At 43.2% G+C, this 25,247-nt stretch overlaps 1 protein-coding gene across 2 annotated transcripts in view; it reads right to left on the bottom strand.

Moving 5' to 3' along the window:
- KIF6 (kinesin family member 6) overlaps positions 1-25,247 on the bottom strand; it is a 387,728-nt gene that overhangs the window by 96,443 nt on the left and 266,038 nt on the right. For both annotated transcript variants that reach the window (XM_043591311.1, XM_043591310.1), the window contains one exon: positions 2,397-2,505. In XM_043591311.1, the coding sequence (XP_043447246.1) occupies positions 2,397-2,505 (109 nt within the window). The remainder of the gene's footprint in view (positions 1-2,396; positions 2,506-25,247) is intronic.

Below are 25,247 nucleotides of genomic sequence, written 5' to 3' on the forward strand. Positions count from 1 at the left end.
TGGCAGCTGCGTGATGTGGAAAGTGGAGAAGTCCCTGTCAGGCCAGGTCACTGGGTCCTTGTTGCCGGGGGCTACCTGAGAATGAGACTTGCTCAGAGGAAGTCTAGAAGCAGAGTGACTAAAACCCTGTGGCGCATGTCTGCATTCCTAGGACGTGGCCAGCCCTCCTGCAGGTGGTCCGCATGGGGCTCCCAGTCACCAGAGGGAATGGCAGCAAATGCATTGAAGGGGATCAGGGTGACTATAGGAAGCAGTCTGCAGGGCGGCATGGAAGTCACCCTCATCAGCACCTGTGGGGCCCTATTTCAATGTCTGCTGTAGGGGCCCTGCTTTATAGTTACTCGTTTTCACAGAAAAACATTTTCTCTTAGTCCTCTGTCTCAAGCAGTTACGAGCATGTAATACCTAGTAATGGAATGCTCTCCATGAATGCAAACAAAAGCTCCAATCCTGGGAAAGGGGTAGATCCTGGGTTACACCCCCCCAGTGCCAAATATTCCTTTAATGATTGTTATTACAGTAACATTAAACAGACGCAGACATTTTTAACATGTGGACTGGTCTCTTGACTTTTCACTTGATTGTAAAAGGACTGATTTAGTGCTGGGAAAAGCCCTTTTCAGAAGCAAGCTTTGTGCGAGTTTCATTAATTCCCTTGCTCTGTGGCCACAAGGAAGATGGGACCACTAGGATAACCAGCCCATCCTACGTGACTGGATATGTTCCAGCCCCAAATACAGGCCATATTTAATTTTCTCCCTTCCTTTCTAAATGAATCAGCGTCAGCCCCGTTCTGCTTCATTTTTCTCTCCGGGCTCACCTCACCCAGAGCTTTGATGTCTCCCTCCCCAGACCATCTCCCTGAAGCCTTGCTGTGTCAGTTCTTCCCCTGGTCTGTCTGTCTGTCTGTCTTTGTCTTCACGGGTTTGCTTCTACGGCCTACAATGTTGGCCAATTCTCTCCCACTCTGAAACAAACTTCCCTTCTCCTTAGGTGACTCCCCTTATTCTCCTTCGAATGTTTGTTACCTATCACAAACTTTTTGAACACGTGTTCGCTCATGCTTTATTTGCTCACTCCCAGCCCTCCAACACGTGGTCTTCAGTCACCCACTTGCTCTGTGCGCTTGGTCCAGCCTCCCCTGCCTCTGTCTCTGTCGCGGCTGACACCACCCACAACACGCTTTATGGAGCCACCTCCTCTCTCGGCTTTCAGGACAATATATTCTCCCAGTTCTCCCCTGCTTCTCTATATGTTTCTTCTCAGCCTTCCTCCCCCACCACCTGCTCTCCCTCCTTGCCCTTTAGAGATTTCCTGCTGCTTCTGCCCTCTAGGCCCTTATGCCTCCACATGTTTTCCTGAGCTTGGCCACTTCTTAGGCTTCCTCGAAGCACTTACAAGCATATAACTCTCAAACCTGGATCTCATTTTGTTTTATTTTATTATTTATGTATGTATGTATGTATGTATGTTTATTTTTTTGAGAGAGAGAGAGAACAAATAGGGGAGGGGCAGAGAGAGAGGGAGACACAGAATCGGAAGCAGGCTCCAGGCTCTGAGCTGTCAGCACAGAGCCCAATGTGGGGCTTGAACCCACGAGCCATGAGATCTTGACCTGAGCTGAAGTCGGACGCTTAACTGACTGAGCTACCCAGGTGCCCCTGGATCTCATTTCAATTCAAAGAATCATTTTTGAAAATTTACTGTGTGCTAAGATCCACAGTCACGTGTGACTTAATTTAAAAGTTCACGGTCTAGAACTCTTTCTTCTGAACTCTAGACCCATGCACCTGGCAGTCTTTCTGTTTGCTACAGTTTGAGGATATGCATCTAATTCACAGATTAGATGAAACAAGTTATATAGCATTAAGTTTTTTTTTCAAAGGGTCCAGAGGCCAGCCTGACAATATGTCAGCAGATGCTGCTGCCTGCTCTGCTTCCGGCTGGAGAACATACCAGAAGCCTCTGCTGTGCATGTACACTTCCTTTGACTATCAAGTGCAGGACTTCCTCCCTCCCCCACCGTCCCCAGACCACCTGGAGGGTCTAGAGTTCTAAGACTATAATTTGATCTACAGACTTTTCTCCTCGTCTTTGGAACAGTATGCTATCAACAGAGTCACAGGCAGATGAGAATTAATGTAAGATGTGAGAATGGTATACAAAGTTAGTTCCGTCACTCACAGACCCTGGCCTTGACTTACCCCAACAGTACAGGGATGGTGAGGCTCATGTAGGAAAGTCATGGACACAACTCAATGTGAAACTTAATACATGTCTTGCCTCTTTTCCAGAGTTAGGTCGGACAGATTAGGGAGGACAGAGTAGTAGCAAGTTTCTTTGAGGCTCGCCCGGCGAAGCCTCGGGGGACCAGCAGCTCCCTGAGCCAGCCTTACCTCTGCTTCAAAATCTGTTTGTTGTCTTCGATGGTAACGCTGTCAGCGTGGTCCCTCTTGAAGATTTCAAAAGCTTCTTGTCGTCCTAATGACATTTCCTCTCTCATCACTGTTTGGAGACACAGGGAAATAGCCTCAGTCACAGCATCAGGATCCCATTAATTTCACTGTCACTTTAGTTAGACCACAAAGCCAGCCCTGGCTCCAAGAGGCTCACGGCAGAGAGGCTCCTGACCAGACAGGTGGCCCCAGGCTCTTCCAGCTGGCCAGCGACCCACCGAGGAGGCCCTTCCAGGGACACCCTGCACCCTGCAGGGCTGTGCCTGCACATGCATGTGACTTGTAGGGGGTGGAGTTTGGAATGTCGGGTCAGAGGAAATGAAAACCAGAGCGCCAAGCCCTGGATTGCTGAGAACATCTGTGAATGCACTTTCTGCCATCATTCAGTGCCACATTTCTCCCCGTTTTCCTGTTATGCCCCGTTTTGGTTTTCTGTTAGATTTCACGTTGAATTTCCAGGCATTTAGTTAAAAGAAGTACAATACAGACTGAAAGATATAGAATCTAGAAAATTCCGCTCTTGGTGTTCATCTAACGATGCATCATTGAAGCCCCTAGTGAGGGGCCTCAGCTCTTACTCAGAGGTGAGGTTCTCCATTGCAAGATCCAGGAATAGATGGTGATGGAGGCCCCTAGTCCATATCTAACTCCTGCGTCCTGTGTCACCATCACCACTATGGGCCAGCCCTTCACTGTTAGGCCCTGCTCAGGGGCCAGATTCTGAAACCCAGAGTCAGAACGGCCAGGGACCTTGGAGTGAGCAGGTGACATTCCTGCACTGCAGCCCTCTTCCTCCTAGCCTCCCAGAGCAAGAGGCAGTGCAGGTATGTGCCTGGGACTCCCTGGATGACAGCTGAATTCACAGCTGGATTTGGGATGAATCTATGGAGGTTTTTTGTTTGTTTATTTGATGCCTCTTTTAAAAACATTGGTTCCTGTTCCGCATGTTTTCATCTGGTTAATTCTACGTACCCTTGAAAGCCTGGCTGAGTGTTACCAACCCCACGAAGCTTTCCCTGAGGCCCAGGCAGCAAGAATCCTCTTTCCACTATCTACCTATCAACGTAGCTGTGACACGCACAGCCCAGTAGAAGTTGTCACTTTACATGACAATCCTTTCTGGGGACATGCACATTTCTAGGAGGTACAGATTACATTTTTGCAGATCCCTGGTGCCTTGTTCAATGTCTGGCATTTAGAAGGTGCTCATCATATGTCTGTTAAGTGAATCAGGTCAGGAATGAGCCAGGAGTGACAACGAGCCTTGTTCTAATTGCCACATGAACATGCTCCAGGGTGAGAGGGGTTCGCGATGAGGCCCCCAGTTCTGGAGATGCATTCATATGGGCCACATACCACATCTCCTCTTGCCTGGAAAAACCCTGCTGAGTCTCATCACCCAGCCTCGGGGTGAGGAACGGGACCAGCCCATCTGACACCAATTTAATGATTACTGTTGATAAAAATAGCACCGTGAAGAATGTCTGAACGGTGAGGCACACAAGACACCCCACCCTTTTCCAATCAGAAGCAAATGGGCACATCTCAGTTTTGTCTCCACATCTGTCCTGCACACTCCAGAATCGGGTGGGCCTGGGAATGGGTTTGTGGGAGACTCGGAGAGAGGAGCCCCCGATGCATGAGAGACATTAACTGGAGGGCACTTTTTATCCAGTGGAGCCCACCAGGAGCCAAGGGACTCACGCCATACCTCTCCCCGGCCCCTGGTCTGTGCCAGTTCTGGCAGTGTATGCTTTTCACTGCAAATTAAACGGGAACGGAGAGGAGAGGGAGTGAGTCTCTCTGGAATGGGGTTGCGGAGGAGGAAAGCTCTGCGGAGACCACATGGGAGCCTGCCTGCGGGATCCTCCAAATTGCCTCCCACGGAGGAGGTGATGAGAAGGCTTCCACCAACTGGCAGTAGCAGGGAGGAGCGTGGGGGGGAGGGTTGTTCGAAAAGCTGCAGTGAAAGAGATGGGTTCATGGCCTCTTCTCTCCCGGCTCTGCCTTCTTTTGGAGCTGACAGTCCAACTTGACAGCTGGGTGGGTTGACCATGCTGAGGTTTTGCAGTGCTCATAGAACTGTTACAGCAGTAGGTCCTGGATGAACTTAGAACCACCTGCAAACCCCACTGCATCCTCCCAGAGGTATGCCGGGGCCTGGGCAGTGGGAGCAGAAAGGACATGGTGCTCAAGAGGAGATAAGCCCAGGCAGGTTGCTTGCCATTACTTTACAGAGCATCTCAAAAGTCTTGCTAAAAAATCTGGGCCCAATGTCGTCTCACAGTATATATGAGTCACCAGTTTCCAAAGACTTAAAATTCAGGTGATGTACACATTACAACAAAGTTACCCTGGAACAACTTCAATCTTTTGGTGATTTAAGAGGTGCTTGGGGTCCTACAGGGTCGTGGGCTTATGGTCAGGAATGCACTATCAGACTCCCCCACCCCTGCCCCTGCTACAACGGAGAAAGTATTCCGGAACTGGAGTTCTCTGCTGGCGGTGAGCTCAGGTGAGTGGACATTCACAGGACGGCTATCATTCTGGCAGCTAGCATCCTAAATGCCTAAATGTCTGCTCAGGGAGAGGCCAGGGTGCTGTGGCAGAGGATGCCTGTGGTCTGAAGGCGGAGAGGCAACGTGAGGCCTGGACGCCTACCGAAGACTTGTCTCCACCTCGTGTCCCCTCTCAGGATTTAGAGAACAGCTTTCCCAGATGGCAGGATCTGGCCCTGAAGCACACAATGTACGCATAAGAAAGAGTGAAGGCAGTTGGAGCACCAGGGTGACTACAAGCTAATGAGATAATAATCCATTTATTTATTCTCTCCACCAGCATTTCTTTATCTAAGGCACTGTGGTTGGTACATGACACACGTACCACACACTGTGGTTGTGTACAAGATACACACTTGGGCAAGATGGTTAAAGCTTTGATCTTTGCCCTTAAAGAATTCAAAGCCTCATGAAGGGGAAAGGAACAGGAACAACCACAGCGGAAGCTGCTGCCTGCCACGAGGGAGACATGTGCCCGGCGCTGGGAAACAGCAAAGAGGGTCAGCTCCATCAGGGAGACTCGGAGGGATTCCGAGAGACCGGCAGCACCTGCCAGGTGGGAAAGAGGGGGCAGAAGATCCCAGGTGGAGGGGGCAGAGGAGGAGGGTGCATTAAAAGGGCAACTTCATTGATATGCATGGTTCTGCCACCCAATAGGAATGAATGACCTTTGGGAGAATAAAATGAGTTTCCTACATGCTTTATGCTAACCACTGTATCAAGTGCTTCCTTCCATATTGTTTTAGTTAACCTTCTCCAGGATCCCTGGTCAAATATCATTTTATAGATGAGGAAACCAAGGCTTGGTTAAAGAAATGGTTGTAAAGGGGTAAGGATGGTCCAGCTTTTAGAGTCAATTCTGCTCTTAGATCAGTTTTTCCAGGGGAAGTCTATCTGAGGGAGGAGGTGGGGGCTGGGTCTCAAAATGAGCTGGTAGGAGTAGGTCTGCTTATGAGATTATACTCTCATTAGTGTTTTCTCTTGTCCAAAACTTGGAATTTTCTTTACAGTATCACTGAAAAAAGAGAATCATGAATTTTGTTTTACTATTTACATAGTTTACTTCATATGTTATTTTTTTAATGTTTATGTATTTATTTTATTTTGTTTGAGAGAGACAGAGAGAGAGAGAGACTGAGACCAGGGGAGGGGCAGAGAGAGTGAGGGAGAGAGAATGAATCCCAGGCAGGCTCCTTGCTGTCAGCACAGAATCTGACGTGGGGCTCGAACCTATGAATGATGAGATCATGACCTGAGCTGAAATCAAGAGTTGGACGCTTAACTGACTGAGCCACCCAGGTGTCCCTACTTCATATGTTCTATTATTATTTCTAGAATTTGTGCACTTTGTGGGGCAAGGGGTTTTAGGCAGTTTTGTTTGCTGCAGTATTCCTAGCACCTGGGTGGTACCCGGCATGTAGGCTGAACTCCAGTTCTTTTGAATGAATGAATGGATGGATAGATGGATGGATGGATGGATGGATGGATGGATGGATGAATGTTTTAGATGCTTAATGTTCTTCCTTCTGGTATAGCATATTGTGATATGATGGGGGAAGTGCATTCACTGCTCTTCCTCCCTCCACCACCATTCTTCTGGGTGGGTATATCCCCTCTACGGTGTGATTTTAGAAATTCAACACCACTGGGGCGCCTGCGTGGCTCAATCGGTTAAGTGTCCGACTTCAGCTCAGGTCACGATCTTGTGGTTTCAGGTTCGAGCCCCACATCAGGCTCTATGCAGCTCGGACCCTGGAGCTGCTTTGGATTCTGTGTCTCCCTCTCTCTCTGCCCCTCCCCTGCTCATGCTCTGTCTTTCTCTATCTCAAAAATAAATAAACATTAAAAAAATTATAAAAAAAAAGAAATTCAACACCACCTTCTCCCACTACATGTCACTATGCTTCACAGCCCACCCTTAGAGATTCCAACTCCAAGAAGTTTTTATAAAAATGTAAATACTCTTGAAGGCATCCCCATTTTAGGGCTAGCAAAGAAAAACTCCATGATTTGTTGACAATTAGCTAACAGGTCCTGCAAAGATGAGACATAAGATGGTGTCTCAGGCTGGTGCCAAAATGGGGGAAATATGAGCTTGAAAAGGAAGGCGTGATGGCAAAAGATAAATTGTGCCTTCTCCCCAGCTTTGTTTAGTCTGTCAGACTCAGCTGCTCATTGAAGCTTTGGACCTTACAAGTTTCCATTTGCCGTGACCATGTCTAGCTCTTAGTTGTTTCCTTTAGCAAATTTCAATCATAGGTCCCTGTGTCGAATCCCAGAAAATAGGGATGACTCAGAGAAGCCTGCTGGCTTGCTGAGTCACAGGACTGCTTCAGACCCCGAGGAGAGCACATAAAACATTATGGGGCAGTATAAAATTTCAAACAAAACAAAGCAAAAACCAACAAACAAACAGACAAAAAAAAAAAAAAAAAACCAACCCTAAAGAAGAGGAGTTTCTCAGTCTCAGTCCCCAAAACACGACATTACAATTCCAGGGTGTGAGTGGGATGGGAAACACTTCCAAACCCTAAAGGTACAACCTCTTGTGGGTTTTGATACTTATTATGAACAACACTTAGGTAGAAATGGCAGACAATAAGGCACTCTCAAAATTAGCCTTGGAGTGGGGCTTCTGAAAATGTTAGGCATACAAAATTCTTAGGTACTGGTCCCTCACCCATTTCTTAATATTCTCTCTTTTGCCATCCTGAAACCTGGTTCCTTATTTTGCTAAAGATTACACATCCGTACTTTTGGAAGCCCTCCCCGCCCCCAACACAGGGTCCCATGGAAACCAAATGGAAAGGAAAAACATCGGAAGTGGAGAGTTTATGCTACTGCCTTTGGGCCTGCTGTCTGATTTCCTTTAGTCTGGAGCACATGGGCCAGAGCTCATTTTCCTGGCTGCCCCAAACAACCTACTGCTGCTTAAGCTATTGCTTAAAAATGAACAAAAGTAAAATGATGGAGAGTTGTGTTATTCATGCTGAAAAATGATTTCCTGGTCAGAGCCAAAAATATATTTTCCTTCGGAAAGACACCTATTCCTGGGGTGCCTCAGTTCCCTCTGACTGAAGAAGGAAGGGGAGAAAAGAAGAACCACCAGGGAATGAGGAAAAGTGAGCAATGGGGTGGATTCTGAGGGGAAGGGGGCTTAGATTACAGTGTTTGGGACTGAAAGCAAAAGAAGGCTCAGAGCTGGGTGGGGGACATTCAAGGCTGAGACAAGGTGGAAGCTGGATGTGGGGGATAATTACACAATCTGTGGCTTGGGAGAGGAAGCTTTCAAAACAGAAGGTGAGGGACCTGGCTTTGAGATAGTGGTATGATGAATGCCTACAATATGTAGAACATGGAAATGCATCTAGTAATGAGAAGCAACAGGCAGGGATACAGTGTGGTTTTGTAGAATATCTGATCTAAGGTTCTACATGCATTGAAATTTCTCAGTAAATGTTGATGGAGGTGAAATACACAAAAATATCCCCATATAATAGAAGAGAATTCCATCCTTTGGTGTGTAGAGAAGTTAGAATGAATGGACCAGTATGAGGGAGAGAGATGAAGAATTTTGATGAGAAAAAGGGATAATCTATCAAGGCAGCATGAAACATAAAGGTCAGGAGGGAAATGAAGGAAAGGTCAGTGGTCCAGCACTCTTGGGAATGGTGCCTGGAACAAGGATGTCCCAAGGGCCATTGAAAGGAAATGGTGGCTACAGCCAGAAACTCTGGGGTGAAGGGACAAGTCAGCAGCTTCTAGAATGAAAAGCAAAGGGCCCACTGATACTGGACTGAATACAGTCCAGCTTCTAGCACCATGGGGAGGTGCTAGAAGATCTTTATAAAGAGAAATGGACCATCATCTCCCAGAAAGATTAGAAGGGGCATTTGAGATATTGCCTTTACCTTCCTCCCTGCCATTGTGGGGAAGACACTGTCATTTAGGAAGGAGGAGGTTTCTGGAAGTTATGTGGAAGATGGCGCATATGTAGCCCCTGCATGGGGGAAGTGGGAACCACCTTCCTTCCTCACCCTCACCGAAGACATTGTCAGACAGCCGAAGTCACTCATCTCCTATAACAGGTGGCTCTCGGATGATTACCCAATCAAATGACAACTGCTGTTACTTTCATCCTTCCTATGCTTCCAGGTAAAAGTAACAGCCTAGTTCTACCACCTTAGGAGTGGACATGCAGGTGACTTTCCCCAGGGAGCCGTGTCATGCCCTCGAGTGCCAGAATCACTGAGAGTGGCTGTCTGGGAACAGATGCCAAGAAGCCTGCTGTCCATGTTTCCCCACTGCCTGGGTGATGGAGGTCAGCACAGCAAGCAGTTCCATGTGCCATGGCTCTGTTTACATTAAGGGCCAGGAGCAGCTCAGCTACAATTTGAGGGGTTTCTGGGCGGGTACAGCAGGGTATGGAATCTGAGGATGAGGGGAAGACGAAACCACTTAGCCACGGCCAAAGTGACTGCAGATGTGAAGACCAAGAGTAGATCTTTTGGGGTGACCAAGGACACTTGCCCAACCTACTTCCCGCTTTTGACTGACACTTCTGAAATGAGTTGGTGCCCAAGGCCTTGGGGTTAAAGGCCTATGTTCAAACCAGAAGATACCACCTGGGCTAAAGTCCCCAGATGAGGACTTGCCTTGGAGTTTCCTAAATTGCCACATGAAAGCTGTCAAAGGAGAACCTTTAATTAGTAGATTCTTAGGGCTGGCTTGGACCAGGCTGAAGCATGGTAGGCTTGGCAGGGGCTCTAGGGAGTGGAGTAAAGGGAAAATCTGAAGTGGAAAGCCACGGAAACCTTAGGAGACCCACCCAATAGTGGCACCACATCTAAATAAATCAAATGGGTTCCTGACTCCTGGTGCCAGAAATCACACATCCCACCAGCAATCCTCACCGGCCCAGAAGTGCAGACCATGTGGGCTGGGTGGAATTAAGGGGCAGTGTTCGAGGCCAGCTGTGTTTCTCTTTCGTCTTGGTAACCATGTCTGATTCACCCCCCTGCTTCAGCTGCATCCTGGACATTAGCCTGAGGGGGTGCAGAAAGGCCCAGTGTGCCAACCAAGTGGACAGGCTTGGAGGCTCTGAAAGAATGGCAGCTGCTTGAGGGCAGTGGCCCATTTCCAGCAGGAACATAAAGCCTTTAAAGAATGGTCCTGAAGATCATCTGCAGAAGACCTTCATTTTCCTAACCCAGCTTCTCTGGGGTTTTTGTTTTGTGAGTGTTCTCATTCAGGACAAAGTGCCCATGTGGGTTGCTTAGAAAAACTCGTGGACAGACACAGGCATGGAGCTTGGAGAACAGCCTGGGTCATGTTGGCATTTCTGTGTTTTGGAGTTAACTCAGGAATCTGGAGGCCAGCAACGTTTCCATTAAATAAGACAGCATGCTGTGGCTCCTGCTGCCAGGCGAAACTGGATCTATGGAGTCTTTTCCATCGATTTCAGTCCATAGATGTGGCAGCCTTGGTGTCCAATTCCATGCCCAATATTTGGGCCAACACTGGAAATCTGGGTGGAAGGACATGTGTGCTCTAGCCCTTTGAGTTAAAGGGCAGTTGACTGAGAGGACCACTGAACAGAAAGGTAGCATTCCTCTTCAGCTTAGTAAGAGGTGCCAAATTCTGCAGAATCTGAAAAACACAGGATTCCCTGAGTTTGAGGTGTCCTGACCATTTCCAAAGGCCACGGTTAACAGGGTCCTATTGACTGGCTTCCACCCTGATGAGTTCAGTTCTCATGTCAGTCTGTGATTTGGGGGTAATGGCTAGAGCACTGCTCACATGCCCTATGTCTGAAAAATGAGGCAGGTTTTCTATCTGTGCCTAAATTAGAAATGGATTCTACTGTCGTCTCAAATTTATTTTGATATATTCTTAAAAGAGGATTAAAAAGAATCCATTCTAGCCTAGTGGCACCTTCCATGAAATGCATGTATATTTAAATAAGATTCTGTTTCTCTGGCTTGGAAATAAGCAAAAAGTGAAATGAAGTTTGGATATGCTCATATTCATTCCTTGGGGGCAAAAAAAGAAGGGAAAAATTATTTTTTGTGTGTCTTCTATGTGATAGGCACTTTTAATGCTTCATAAATATGAACTCACAGATATTAACTAATCTTCACAACACTGCCATTGGTGGTGATGGTGGAGGAAGGAAGCTAATGCTTATTGAGAACTTTGTATGTGCTGGAGGGATTACATCGGTTGTCTCTCTTGATTCTCACAGTGACCCTGTCAACTAGGTAGTATTGGGCCCATTTTATGGGTAAGGTAATTGAAAGTGGTTAAAAGTGACCCCAAGACAACAGGTAGCAAAATGGCAAAGCCATAACTTGATCCCAGGTTTGTCCCACTCCAGAAACCTCCTTCTGCATGCTGTGTTGCTAAGTGAAAATCATTTGCCAAGTGGAAATGATCTCATGAATACCAGCAAACCACTGATGTCAGACCTATGGGCTCAGGAGGTCAAGAGAAAAAGGCAGTTGGGGAGACTCATGACTTGGGATGTGCACTGAAAACCATGAATGCACATGGCAGCTCAGAAGAGCTGGAGATGTTCATGAATGGGAAGCTGGGGCAGGCACCAGATGGCCAGGAGGAGCTGCTTTACCCAGAATCCCAGGGGCTGGGTAAGGATCAGAGGTAAAGGGAGGGTTGTAGGGGAGCCTCGGTTCTCTGTCAGGAGGACTTTATTAGTTAGCCAACTAGGTCAGGTCCAGTTAAGTACTTATTTTTACCTAATCTACATGGAGCTTGTACCCTGAAGAGACTCCACAATCCAAGAGTTTATGCACTTAAAATGGCGGTGTTGGACTGAAGCAGGGGGATACTCTAGAGATAAGGGGCAGGGTCCAGGTTCTAAGAGTGTATACTTTGGCAGAGAATAATTTCCCATCCCTAAATGAGCAATAGCCAGGAGAAAGAGGTGAAAAGGATCCAAGAGGCCATTATTTTCCCTTTGACCCCTCTATATCCTGACTGCTTTTTCTCTGGAAAGAATTTCATTGTTTAAATGTAACATTTGTTTATCCACTTAGGCAGTGAGTCAACTGGAGAAGTAGACCATCTGTCAACAAGTACTGAGTATCTGCTCTATTGACAACCCTCTTCTATGGTGACTGTTACAGATAAATGAAAAAATTATTATTCTTGACCTTATGATAGAAAGCACTGGGGGGGGGGGTATGGGAAGGTCAAAGCTTACTTTGTAAAGCAGGTGAATACTCATAGACAGTGTGTTGGTGGTAATATGGTGCAGATGGTGTAGATGGTTGCAAGAAAGCGAAAGAAGGGGTGTGGTCAGATTGCTGAGAGCTTTTCAAGAAACATTCCTCCTAAGGCGGTTTTAAAGAAACTGAGGAGCAGGGGCTGGAGAAATGGAGGCTGGTGTTGCTCCCTGCATAGGGAACAGAGAGGAAAGCCATGGTGTGGGGAGGGGCCCACGGTGTTCAGGGACTGGAATGGAGATTGGGAGGATCTTAGGGCTTCCTTTGACTGCAGTGGGAATTGGGGCCCAAGTGACCTCTGGGTCTTGACGTCACACCCTTAACTCGTCCCCTGCATCCCTGGGCAGAGGTGCCTTGAGTTTTTCACAGGCTTGTCAGGCAATTCCCCCTCCCTCAAATGATTGGAGAATATCTGCTTTAGAGGGGAACACTGGGCTATTCTTCTACTACTCTTGTGCTGTGGTTGGGGAAAGGCGATAGAATTTAAAGTAGGAAGATGTGGTCTTTTTTTTAAGTTTACTTATTTTTGACAGAGGGAGAGAGTGAGCCTGAGTGAGGGAGTGGCAGAGAGAGACAGAGAGAGACAGAGAGAGAGAGAGACAGAGAGAATCCCAAGCAGGCTCCCCACTGTGAGTGCAGAGCCCGATGCAGAGCTCAAACTCACAAACTGGGGGGATCATGACCTGAGTTGAAGTCAAGAGCTTAGCCGACTGAGCCACCCAGGCACCCAGGAACATGTGGGTTTGAGTGCTGGTTTCCCTTACTAGCTGTACGACCTATGCTTTGAGTCTCATGCTTTTCATCTATCAAATGAAGCTAGTAAGAACTCCTGTCTCTTAATGTTACTGTGAAGGGTTACTAAGAGATGGTGGCACTTATGTGTGTCTCCATTTTAGAACTGCTGAATGCCTTTGCAGGGAGCTATTTGTATGACTACTTCATCCACACGCCTCCTCCATCCCTCAGGCCCCAGCTTCAAGCTCAGTGCCAAATGTAGTATATACTCCAAACAAGCTTTGTCAACTGAATGAATGAGCAAGGATGAGGTATCTCTAGTTAACTTGTTTTTTTCTTAAAAGCATTATTCGTTAAACTGTACATGCATCTCTAATTCAGTTTTATGTATATATTTTACAATAATAAAGCTGAATATGGCAGCTATGAATCATTTATTTAAAAGTTTCTGATGGAATGAATGAATAAATATGGCATATACTACAAAAAGTAAAAGTGTAAAACTGAGTTATTATTGTCATCATAAGTAAAATGAGTCATCTAACAACCTTCCCACCACAAGCTGTTTAGAGCTCAAGAACTACTTGAATACAGGAGGAGAATTCTGAACGCAGTTGCAAGGTATGGGCTGGCAATGGAGGGAGACAACTGTGGTTTAAACTGTCAGGCAGGTTCCACTGTCCCTGTGCTCTGCTTCTGGACCACCTCAGCCAGGCTCATTCCACAGTGACAACCTCATCTCATTGGGGAAATAAACACAACAGGACAAGGGCTTCCTTGTCTTCCCAACACCAAGTCTACCAGTGGACTCACTGCAATCCAGGCGACAGTGGGACCAAGCATCCACCATCTTATCAAAGGCCAACCCCTCTGCCAGGCTGTGGTTCCCAAACTCTCCTGGCCTTCTTCCCTTAACCCTTCTCTCTTACTTGAGCAATCTCCCCCTCGTCCTTGGGTTATTTCCATCAGCACAAAATCATATTTTAAAATCCATGTTGACTTGGTTATAGTTAGATGTAGATATATCTGAATTTGTAGACACAAAGTGGAAGGTTAAAACATTCAGTGTTCACTGGCCTTGATTTCATTAGTGAAATAAAGGACAAGGTCATCTGTTTATAGGGGGATGGCAGAGTAAGAGACACAGGGACATTTAGATACCTAGAGGAAGGAAAAAATACTGTCTTACCAGAATTTTCCTTCTACCCATTAACCTTCGGGTAATCTATTTCTCTGGTCCCTTTTCCTAAAAAATGCCTCATCAGGACTGTCTATCTTTACCGTCTCTATTCCCTCACCTCCCATTGTCTCCTCAATCCAGTCCAATGGAGTTTCATTCTGTCTCCTCCACTGAAACTGCCTTTTAAGCATCATTAGGGACCTAAGCATTGCTAAAACCAGATATCAGTTTTCTGCTCTTATTTCAGCTGACCTCTCAGCAAACGGTAGGGCAGTCAAGTCACCAACTATTCCACATGCCAGCACCCAGTTCCTAGAACCCCTGCAGGTGGGGAGGTGCCCATGGGTGGTTCTGGCCAGTGTGCTGTGAGCTGCCATGATATGTGTTACCCCTGGCTGAAGCACTGCAGACTCGCTGTGCAGTTTTCCATGCTCTCCCTCCTCTCACTCTGGGGATCTGTGTCAGCCTGGGTCCCTGGTGATTGTGGAGCAGAGCTTCTGCTCTTCTGACCCACAGTATTCACACAGGTGAATGAGAAATGCATCTTGTTATGAAAAGCTACTGAGAAGGAGTGCTCATTTATTACCAGAGCATAGCCTAGGATATCCTGACCAACTCACACCTCCCTTAGACAGAGGTGACTCCTCCCTTTTGCCTGAAGCACCTCCTTCCTTGGCCTTCTGTGACATCACTCCCTCCTGATTTTTCTCCCACCTTTCTGGCTTCTTCCAACCTCCAGATGTTGTAGTGTAGTAGGGCTCAGTCGTGGGCACTCTTCTCTTTCACCAGGTGATTTCAGTTAGTTTCATGGCTTTAAAATGTATTATACACCAATGGCTCCAAATTTTATATATTTAGCTCTGATCTCTCCATTGAGGGCCAGATTGAGACACTTAACAGCCCACTTGAAATCTCTACTTAAATGTCTAATTGGCATCTCAAACTTAACATGTTCCAAAGAGAACCCTTAATTTCATGCTCCATGCCAAAGTCTACCCCAAGATGTTTCACCTAATTGTTTCCATATCAATAAATGGTACCACTTGCTCAAGCAAAAAATCGTAGGGCTTGTTCATGGTTCCTCAGATCTCACAACAGCTCCACCTACAGATTCTGTCTGAAATCTTTTAAAATAAAGCCTCAGACCTCTTTGCTTCTTCTTGTCTCCTTTTTTATCCCGACCAAAGTCACTACCATTTTTCACCTGGACTGTCCCCGAACTGCTTTGTCAGCGTCCATCTTGCCCTCCTAGGACACATTCTCCACATAGCGACCTGAGTGATTTTTTAAGAGCATGATGTCACTCCTCTGCTTTCAACTCTCTAGTGGCTTCCCATGGCTCCTGAACAAACTCCAAACTCCTCAGCGTGGCAAGCCTCACATCATAGGCTACATCTGCCTACATGTCTCCCTCCTCATGCCCCTCCCAGATATCCTTTGCTTACTCCGTCTGAGCCCCCTGGCCTTCCTTTAGTTCCTCATAGATGTCAATCATATTCCTACCTCTGGGCCTTTATACTTGCTGTTTACTTCTTCTGTCTGGAATGTTCTTTCCCTGAATCTTTATGACTATCAATTTATTATTCAGTTCTCAGCTTACATATCACCACCTTTGGTCTCCAACCCACCCCAACTGTTTCTCACCTATTATTTTGTTTTATATCCTTCAAAGCTTTTGTCATCATCAGAAACTACATAAATATGTATTGTATAGATTGAAAACTCCACAAAGGTGTATCTGTCTTGTTTATTTCTCCTTCTCCAATGCTAGGAGGGAAGGAAGAGGGAAAGAAGCAAGGAGGGGAGGAAGGAAGGAAGGAAGGAAGGAAGGAAGGAAGGAAGGAACAAAGAAGGAAAGGAAGGAAGGGAGGGAGGGAGGAAGAGAGGAATAAAGAGAAGGAGGGAGGTCAACAGTCCTATTGGAAATAGGTGCCCCTAGAGGTGCCTGTGTGGGTCAGTTAAGCAGCTGACTCTTGGTTTCGGCACAGTTCATGAGTTCTCGGCTTCATGGGTTCGAGCCCTGCATTGGGCACTACACTGGCAGCATGGAGCCTGCTTGGGATTCTCTCTCTCTCTCTCTCTCTCTCTCTCTCTCTCTCTGCCCCTCTCCCACTTGTGCTGTCTCTGTCTCTCAAAATAAATAAATAAATAAACTTTTAAAAAAAGGAAATAGGTGTCCCTAATATGTACCAGATTTGTACCCCTCTACATCAAGCCCCAACTACTCTCCTATGAGAATCCTGATGCCTGAGTTTGAGCTCTCTCTCCCTTCTGCACCCACAGTTAGAATTTTCAAAGTGCTCTTCTTTCTCAGTAACTAGCCTAGGTTGACTTCCACAGCTCCTTGCGAACCCATCCTCTGATTAACCTCACCACCTCACTCTTCCTCTCTCTCTCTTCCTTTGTCTTTCACTTTTTTGGTTGTTTTGTGTCTGTCTTACGCATATTAAACCTATAAATAATTATTTCTAAAGGGAGCCAAACTAAACTCCACACCTAAATGGTGACTGGGCTTGTGAGAACAGCTCCCCTTCCATTTCCTGGCAAGAGCGTCCATTTCTGAGACACAGAAATGAGAATCTTTGGAGACATCTATCATTATTTCAGAACACTATAGTGTCGGCCAGTATATATCTGCACCTAGCTTTTGTACATCCTCAACAGAGAGAAGTAATTTTCCATTATGAACCATTTATATTAAGCCATTCAGGAGGGTTTCTGAGGAACTTTTCTTTCACAGATGCATTATCTTACAGGAATTCAGAGAGGAATACAGTTCATGCAGAGAGCAAGTCCTAAAGATGTAAGCCACATAGCTTTGCCTGATGAGGTAAGAACATCTAAAAGGTATTATTTTACTTTTCGTAATTATTAAGGTATAGCTCATCACTTGCAAAAAAAAATTGGGAAAGAAAGAATGGCATAAAGGAGAAGGAAAAAAAATAACTCACAATCCCTCTACCTTCCTTCCTTCCAATTTTTTCTATGCTTTGTTTTATTACATAGTTAAGATGATAATGGATATACAATTTTATAGATTGCTTATTTCACTTAGCATTATCTCATAATCCTTTTTTTCTAACTCATTAAATTTTTCATAAATATTACTTTTTGTGGCTATGTAATATTTTCTCATTATAATCTGTTCTCTAGAATTGGAATTTTACATTACATATATATATATATTTACATTCTATATATATGCTATGTAAATAATGCTGCAGTGAGCATTTTGGTGTGTAAATGTTATTCAAGTACTTAATTAGTTAGCTAATTAACATAACAAATATTTACTGAGTGCCCACTATATCCCAGTTACTGTTCTGGGAGCTGGTCAACAAAATCTTATTTCCTTGGAGTGATGACATTTTACTGACGGTGACAGACAAGGAAAACAGATAAATACATACTATCAGTTAGCTCTGTGAAGAGAGGTAATGCCAAGTAGGGGTTTGGAGACATCCAGCTGATGCGGGACACTGTTTTCCTTAGGGGGTTAGAGGAAGGTCTCTCTGAGGAAGTGGTATTTGCAAAAAGGCACTTTGGATTATTTCTGTAGGCTAGATTCCTAGAGGGTATTTCTGAATTAAAGTTCTTGCTTTCTAGGAATGACAGCAGTTGTCAGCAGTGCCTGGAAGAAACAACTGTTATAAAAATGTACCCTACTCGGGTATGATCTTGAACAAGTTAATTCCTGTATTCCTCAGTTTTCCTGTGTGAGGTGGAAATGATTATACCTGTATGTGTACATGTGTGCACATGCATGTGTATGTGGTGGAGGGAGGAGGGCTGGGGGTAGCCGTGGGGATGGGATGCTAAGGTTCTTGTATCTCCAGAAGAACTACGTTAGGGAGCTAACACATGTCTGTGGAAAGGGAATTATCAGGCTGTGAAATGTATGCAGGGCATTCCAGTCGATGGAAACTTCATTGAAAGAGGGTAATGCAAATTAAAGAAAGAACCTAACCCCTTGGGAAGAACTTACTGACACTGGGAAGCTGAAAAGGGAAGGTCTTAGATGACTGGTCACCACATAGCAGTGCAGTGTGGCTCGTGATCTGTCAATCAGACAAGTTCCTTTTCATCCATAAGCCCGCAAATAGGTGGTATCCTCAGTTTACTCAATCAGAAAATGGGGCTAGTAACATTGACCTCATAAGGCTATTTTGAGAATTAAAAAGGATTGAAATATGGAAAGAACACAACACTATGCCTTGGTAATAGTAGGCCCTCAATCAATGTGTGTCTCTCTACTTCGTCTTGTAGATGAATTAGGTAGAAAAGGATCTGGGATGGTAAGAGGTAGGACAGTGGGATTTTAAGTAAATTGCATCTCTGCAACCCTGGAACTGGATAGAGTGTTTGATTACGCACCTGCAATTGGGTTGTATTCTTTTGAGTTCTCAGATCTATGCTAATAAAAACATTTTGTTGCATATAAGATAATTAATGTGTGCTGCTACTGACAACAAACTCCAAGGAAGGCGGTTCAAGGCCCTGGTTTATGGCTGATTGTAAGCAAAGTTATCAAAGGCATGTATTTGAGCATCAGACCTAAATGCTCTCCTCATTTAAAATGATCCACTTGATTTGGAAAACAGCCGGAATCACATCCCCTTATTTCCTCCTGGTCCTTCCAGCAGAGTTTCTCCCTCATTTTAAGGTCCCTCCACCTCCACCCTTCAGCCCTCTTCTTTGGCTCACTCCCTCCATCCTATCTTTCTGATCCTGGCAGAGGTTCTCTGTAAGGTGTGTCAGACTGGGCACCAGGCACACCCTGTTAGGGTAATGCTTATATGTACAGGGTAGGACATATTAAACATGCCCACAAGTATCATCCTTCCTTTTCAAAATTCAGTGATGTCCAGGATTCCTGAGTCTTTTTTTTTTTAATTTTTTAATGTTTATTCATTTTTGAGAGAGAGAGAGAGACAGAGCACAAGTGGGGGAGGGGCAGAGAAAGAAGAATCTGAAGCAGGCTCCAGGCTCTGAACTGTCAACACAGAGCTCCACATGGGGCTCGAACTCACGAAGCTTGAGATTATGACCTAAGCCAAGGTCGAATGCTTAACTGACTGAGCCACCCAGGTGCCCCAGGGTTCCTGAGTCTTAAGGCAGCCAGTTGCGGCCACAGATCTGCTCCATCTATTGCTGGGCTCCTAGCTCCTACTGTGCCTGTCTTCCACTCTCATTGCCCTGTCTTCACGTGGTAGCAGCACATGAGCAGCTCTTCGCTCAGTATTTGTAGTAATAGCTTTGTCTGACTTCTTTCCCCACTGTTTAGTTTAGGGTTTTTTTGTTTTTGTTTTTGTTTTTTTTAATCCTGTCTTTTCTTTAAGCCAGAAGCTGAACTGGATTGTGGAAAACAATGCCAAGGGCACGGGGCCCTGACTACCACCATCTGCGATAATGGCAGGAAGAGGAGGAAGAAGGAAAGGGCACTAAAAGTTAAGTAGATGAAGTAGTTAGTCCATGAAGAGGAATCTAAATTTAATTTGCTTAAAAACTTCTCAGATTGGCATTCATCTGTGGTAGAAAATGCTCACTGGCAGATGCTTTAGGAGCTGGTTAACTGTTTATGGTTCACGTGGCTGGGGAAAGACTCCTCTCTGTCCAAGCCTAAGAAGGTGTCTGTCTTCACTGGGTTCATTAATGAGCTTTGGGTTGCCTTGGGCAGTAATTTGCTCTCTGGATAAAAAGAATGCAAAGAGTGAGCAGACTGAAAGCCCCTCTGGCTGGGCTTCCTCTTCTTACAAACAGCCAGTCTTTGAACTTGTAATTATGAGTCATGGGGCTCCCAGTCTGGCGCAAAAGTGACTCATTTTAAGCAAATTATCAGTTTTTGCCCTGTTACCAAATCCTGTGATCAGCCATCCTGTGTGTGTGTGTGTGTGTGTGTGTGTGTGTATGTATGTATGTATATATATATATATATATATATATATATATATATATATAAAGGAACAGTTTTATTAAAAGAGCAGGATGTGTGGATGGAGAATGAACTGTACTATGCTTTCCAGACGTATGGACCAAAGTCAAACTCAGGCCCAGCGTAAGCCAAGCAACAAAATAAATAGTAAAAATGGCACAGAAAGCAAACGATCAGGAAAATTCATTTCGGAACAGATGCAAAACCAACTTTTGCAGCCAACAGCATACGATTCCTATAATGCTATGATTCCTGGACATCCTCCCCTGCCTGGCTTCCAATTCACTTGGACCTACTGGAATTGAGGTCAAGGAAGAAATATCTTTCTTTGGATTGATTTAACCCACAATTTTGTTAAAGAGTCAGTGATGATAGATGCTTCTGAGCTGCCCAAAGCTAGTTACTTAGACAGATGGACTGACAGAGCAATCATAGTAAATACATGTGATCTAGCAATGAGTCTGTGGTAGAAGGAGAATTCCAAGGTCTTCTGTTATAGAGCCCTCTCCTGAGGATATCTGCTACATTAATGGACTTTTGTTGAGGAAACATTTGAGATGATCATTACTTCTTTGTCAGTTGCAAGAACAGTAACTGATCTGAAAATATAATTTTTCTTCTCTGATACCTTGGGTATGATTAACACTTACCTAAAACAACACTGAGAAAAGGATTGAGAGTGAACTGGATGGCCATGTAGTCCAAGTGTGTATTTTTATGAAGAATGGTTTGAAATTTCTAATTAATCCTTTTAAATAGCTGCCCATTCACTTATACCACTGTAGAAGATACCACAACCTACATGGGGAACTTGGTTCTGGGTTAAATTATCTGACCTACTAAGACAAAAACTCTCAACAAAGTGGGTATAGATGGAACATACACTAGCATGATATAGGCTATATATGTCAAGCCCACAGCTAACATCATCCTCAATGGTGAAAAGCTAAAAGCTTTTTCCTTAAGATCAGGAACAAGACAGGGATGTCTACTTTCACCACTTTCATTCAACATAGTATTAGAAATCTTAGCCAGAGCAATTAGGCAGGAAAAAGAAATAAAAAGCATCCAAATTAGAAAGGAAGAAGTAAAACTGCCATTATTTATGGAATACATGCTATTATATATAGAAAATCCTAAAGACTTCACCAAAAACCTGTTAGAACTAATAAACAAATTCAGCAAAATTGCAGAATATAAAATCAATTTACAAAAATCTGTTGTGTTTTTATACACTAAAACTATCAAAAAGAGAAATTTTAAAAATCCCCTTTAAAATTGCATCAAAAAGAATAAAATACCTAGAAATAAATTTAACTAATGAGGTGAAAGACCTGTACACTGAAAACTATAAGACACTGATGAAAGAAATTAAAGAAGACACAAATAAATGGAAAGATATTCTATGTTCATGGGTTTAAAGAATAATATTGTTAAAATTTCCATACTACCCAAAGCAATCTAAGATTCAATGTAATTCTTATCAAAATTCCAACAGCATTTTTCACAGAAATATAACAAACAATCCTAAAATTTGTGTGATGCCAGAAAAGATCCTGAAAGGCCAAAGCAATCCTGAGAATGGATAAAACTGAAGGCATCATGCTCCCTGATTTCAAACTATACTACAAAGCTATCATAATCAATAGTATGATATTGGCATAAAAAGAGATACATAGATCAGTGGAACAGAACAGACAGCCCAGAAACAAACGCACACATATATGGTCAATTAATTTATGACACAGGAGGCAAGAAAAGACAATGGGGGAAAGGACAGTCCCTTCAATAAATGGTGTTGGGAAAACCAGACAGCCATATGCAACAGAATGAAACTGGACTACTATCTTAAACCATACACAAGAATGGACTCAAAGTGGATTAACGATTTAAATGCGAGACCAGAAACCATAAAACTTCTAGAAGAAAACATAGATAGTAAGCTCCCTGACATTGGTCTTAACAACATGTTTTTCGACCTGACTACAGAAACAATGAAGAGCAGCATCTTTTTGGACTTAACTGAAGAAATAATGCAACCAAAGCAAAAATAAACAAATGGGTCTATATAAAACTAAAAATTTTCTGCACAGCAAAGGAAACCATCAACAAAATTTAAAAAGCAACCTACTAAATGGAATAATACATATGCAAAATCATATATGCAATAAGGGGTTAACATCCAAAATAAAAAACTCATACAAGTAAGTAACAAAAAAATCTGATCAGATAATGGGCAGAGGATCTAAACTGATTTTTTTCCAAAGAAGACATACAGATAGCCAACAGGCACATGAAAAGATGTAGAACACATCACTAATCATCAGGGAAATGTAAATCAAAACCACAATGAGATATCAATTCACACTAGTCAGAATGGCTAAACTAAAAAAAAATAACAAGTATTGGCAAAGATGTGAAGAAAAGGGAAACCTCATGGGGTGGGAATGGAAATTGGTGCAGGCACTATGGAAAACAGCATGGGGGTTTCTCAAAATATTAAAAATAGAACTAGCATATGATCCAGCAATTCTACTTCTGGGTATTTATCTGAAGAAAATGAAAACACTAATTCAAAAAGCTATATGCATCCCTAGATTCACTGAAGCATTATTTAAAAAAGGCAAAATATGGAAACAACCTAAATGTCCATTTATGGATGAATGGATAAAGACGTGGTGCGTGTGTGTGTGTGTGTGTGTGTGTGTGTGTGTATTATGGAATACTTAGTTATAAAAAATAAAATCTTGTTATTTGCAACATGGATGGGCCTTGAGAATATTATGCTAAGTGAAATAAGTTAAAGAAAGACAAATCCCAAATGATTCCACTTGTATCTGGAATCTAAAAAACAAAACAAATGAACAAACAAAGTGAAATTGCAGATACAGAGGAACAGTTTGTTGGTTGTCAGAGAGGAGGGGAATTGTGCTAGGGGTGGGTCAAAGTGTTAAGGAGTTCAAGAAGTAGTAACTTCCCGTTATAAAATCAGTCATGGGGATATGATGTACAACATGAGATCTGTAGTCATTAACATTGTAGGGCAAAGTTGAAATTTGCTGAGAAAGTAAATATTAAAAGTCCTCATCACAAGAAAAAAAATGAACTACACCTCATTGACTCAGCCTGTATAGGCACTTACTACCACCACCCCCTCCCAAACCTGGAACGACCCCACTATGAAGAAAGACTCTAAGACATGATGGGAAATAAATATAAATTTTTAATTATAAAATGAAAAAAAATTGACTTACAAATTTTACATCCTTTCCAAATGACTTTCAATTTAAAACTGCCTTTCTTGTTTTTTGAGTCTATCATCTCTTGTCCCTTACACAGAAACCATGGTTATCAAATGGCTGTTTGTGTATGGTCCCAAACCCCCAGACAAAATCCATTAATCAATAACTTAATGTGTTTTCAATATCCACCTTCTATGCTTTCTGCTAATCACTGTGATTAATAAAAATTCCATGAAAGCCAAAACAAGTAAAGGCAGAATATAAGAGTCAGTTATCATCTCTTCATTGGCGGCAATTCCAGGGCTAATTTTTCAGTTCTCATACTCCTTGGCCACTCTGAAGTATCTGAATATTCCTTAACTACTAAAATTTCATTCTCTGGCACCTTGGCACAGGTCCTTCATTATTGTCCTTCTATGATTCTGTTTGTTCTAAGCCTCCTTTACTGTCTAACTATCTAAGAAGTATAGCTGACAACAAGGAGGTCAGTGGGGATAGAAAGGAAGTGTTGAATTCAGTACATGCTTCTTATGGAAAACAATGACTAGCTAGCTGTGTGAGTACACATTAGAACTCCTGTGTTACAAATAATGGAAACCTAAACTTTAAGCTGGCTGAAAAATCCATTTTTGAAAAAATGGATTGTATCATGTAATTGAGAAATGCAACGGCAATGCCAGTTTCAGGCCCTCTATGAGACAAAGTTTCAAAAAGAAAAAGGAAAAGATTGATCTAAGGAAATCAATCAAAAAACAGCACAGGCATCTAGAGATAGAAAATATGAAAGGCTGAGATGTGGGAGATAGAATAGTAAGGTCCAACACATGTCTAATAGGAGTTTCTAATGATAAGAATAGAGAAAATGGAGTAGACTCAATATTTAAAAAGATAATGGCTTTGTATTTTCCAGAAATAGTAAATACGTAAATCCTGGTACTTGGGAAGTAAAATAAACTCTGGGCAAGAAATATAAAAACAAAACTCATTCTCTAGGAATAACATTGATAGCAAGAGCACCAAAGACAAGATCTTAAAAGTAGCCAGAGGTTTAAAGGGCATATTTATTTATTAAGAAATGATGGTTAGGTTGACGGCATACTTCTCAATAATAACAATGAAAGCAAAAAGACAATAGGATAGTATCTTTAAAACATTAAGAGAAAATATATATCAACTTAGAATTCTATACTCAGCTAAATATACCCTCTCAATAATTGAAAGATCAACTAGGAAAAAAAATGAGTACAAATTTTGAGAATTTGAAATATGGTTAATCAGCTTAATCCAAAGAACAAAAAAAATCCTATACCCACAAATAAGAAAGAAAATATACATTCCTTTAAAGCATATGTGGAAAATTGACAAAACCAAACACGTACTAGATCCCAAATCAGGTCTCAACAAGTATAAAAGATGTAGTCATATAAACCATGTTCTTTGACCATAGTGCAATAAAATTAGAAAATAACATAAAGACACCTTTAAAAAGTCCATATGTTTGAACACTTATAGAACATCTCAAAATTACTTGTGGGTCAAAGAAAAACTAAAAAGTAAAGTAGACACTATTTATAACAATGTTTTCTTATCAAATCTTGTGGAATGCAGTGAAATAAGTAATTAGTGGCAATTATATAGCTTAAGCGTTATATTATGAAATAAAGAAGACTATAAGTTAATGAAATAAGCATCTACTTTGAGAAGGTAGAGAAACAAAATTAGAATAAATCCCTCACAAGGAGAAAGGATATAATCTATTTGAGTCATTTACCTGTGTAGAGAAATATGCTGCTTATTCTTCACTTTACCCTTATAGAAAGTCCAAATTCTAGCCTTAATTCCAAGCAATCTTTACTCCAGCTACACAAAATTTTCAACAGTATCCAATTGCACTATGTGT

This window comes from Prionailurus bengalensis, chromosome B2 (genome assembly GCF_016509475.1).
Source record: "Prionailurus bengalensis isolate Pbe53 chromosome B2, Fcat_Pben_1.1_paternal_pri, whole genome shotgun sequence".
NCBI classification, from domain to species: Eukaryota; Metazoa; Chordata; class Mammalia; order Carnivora; family Felidae; genus Prionailurus; species Prionailurus bengalensis.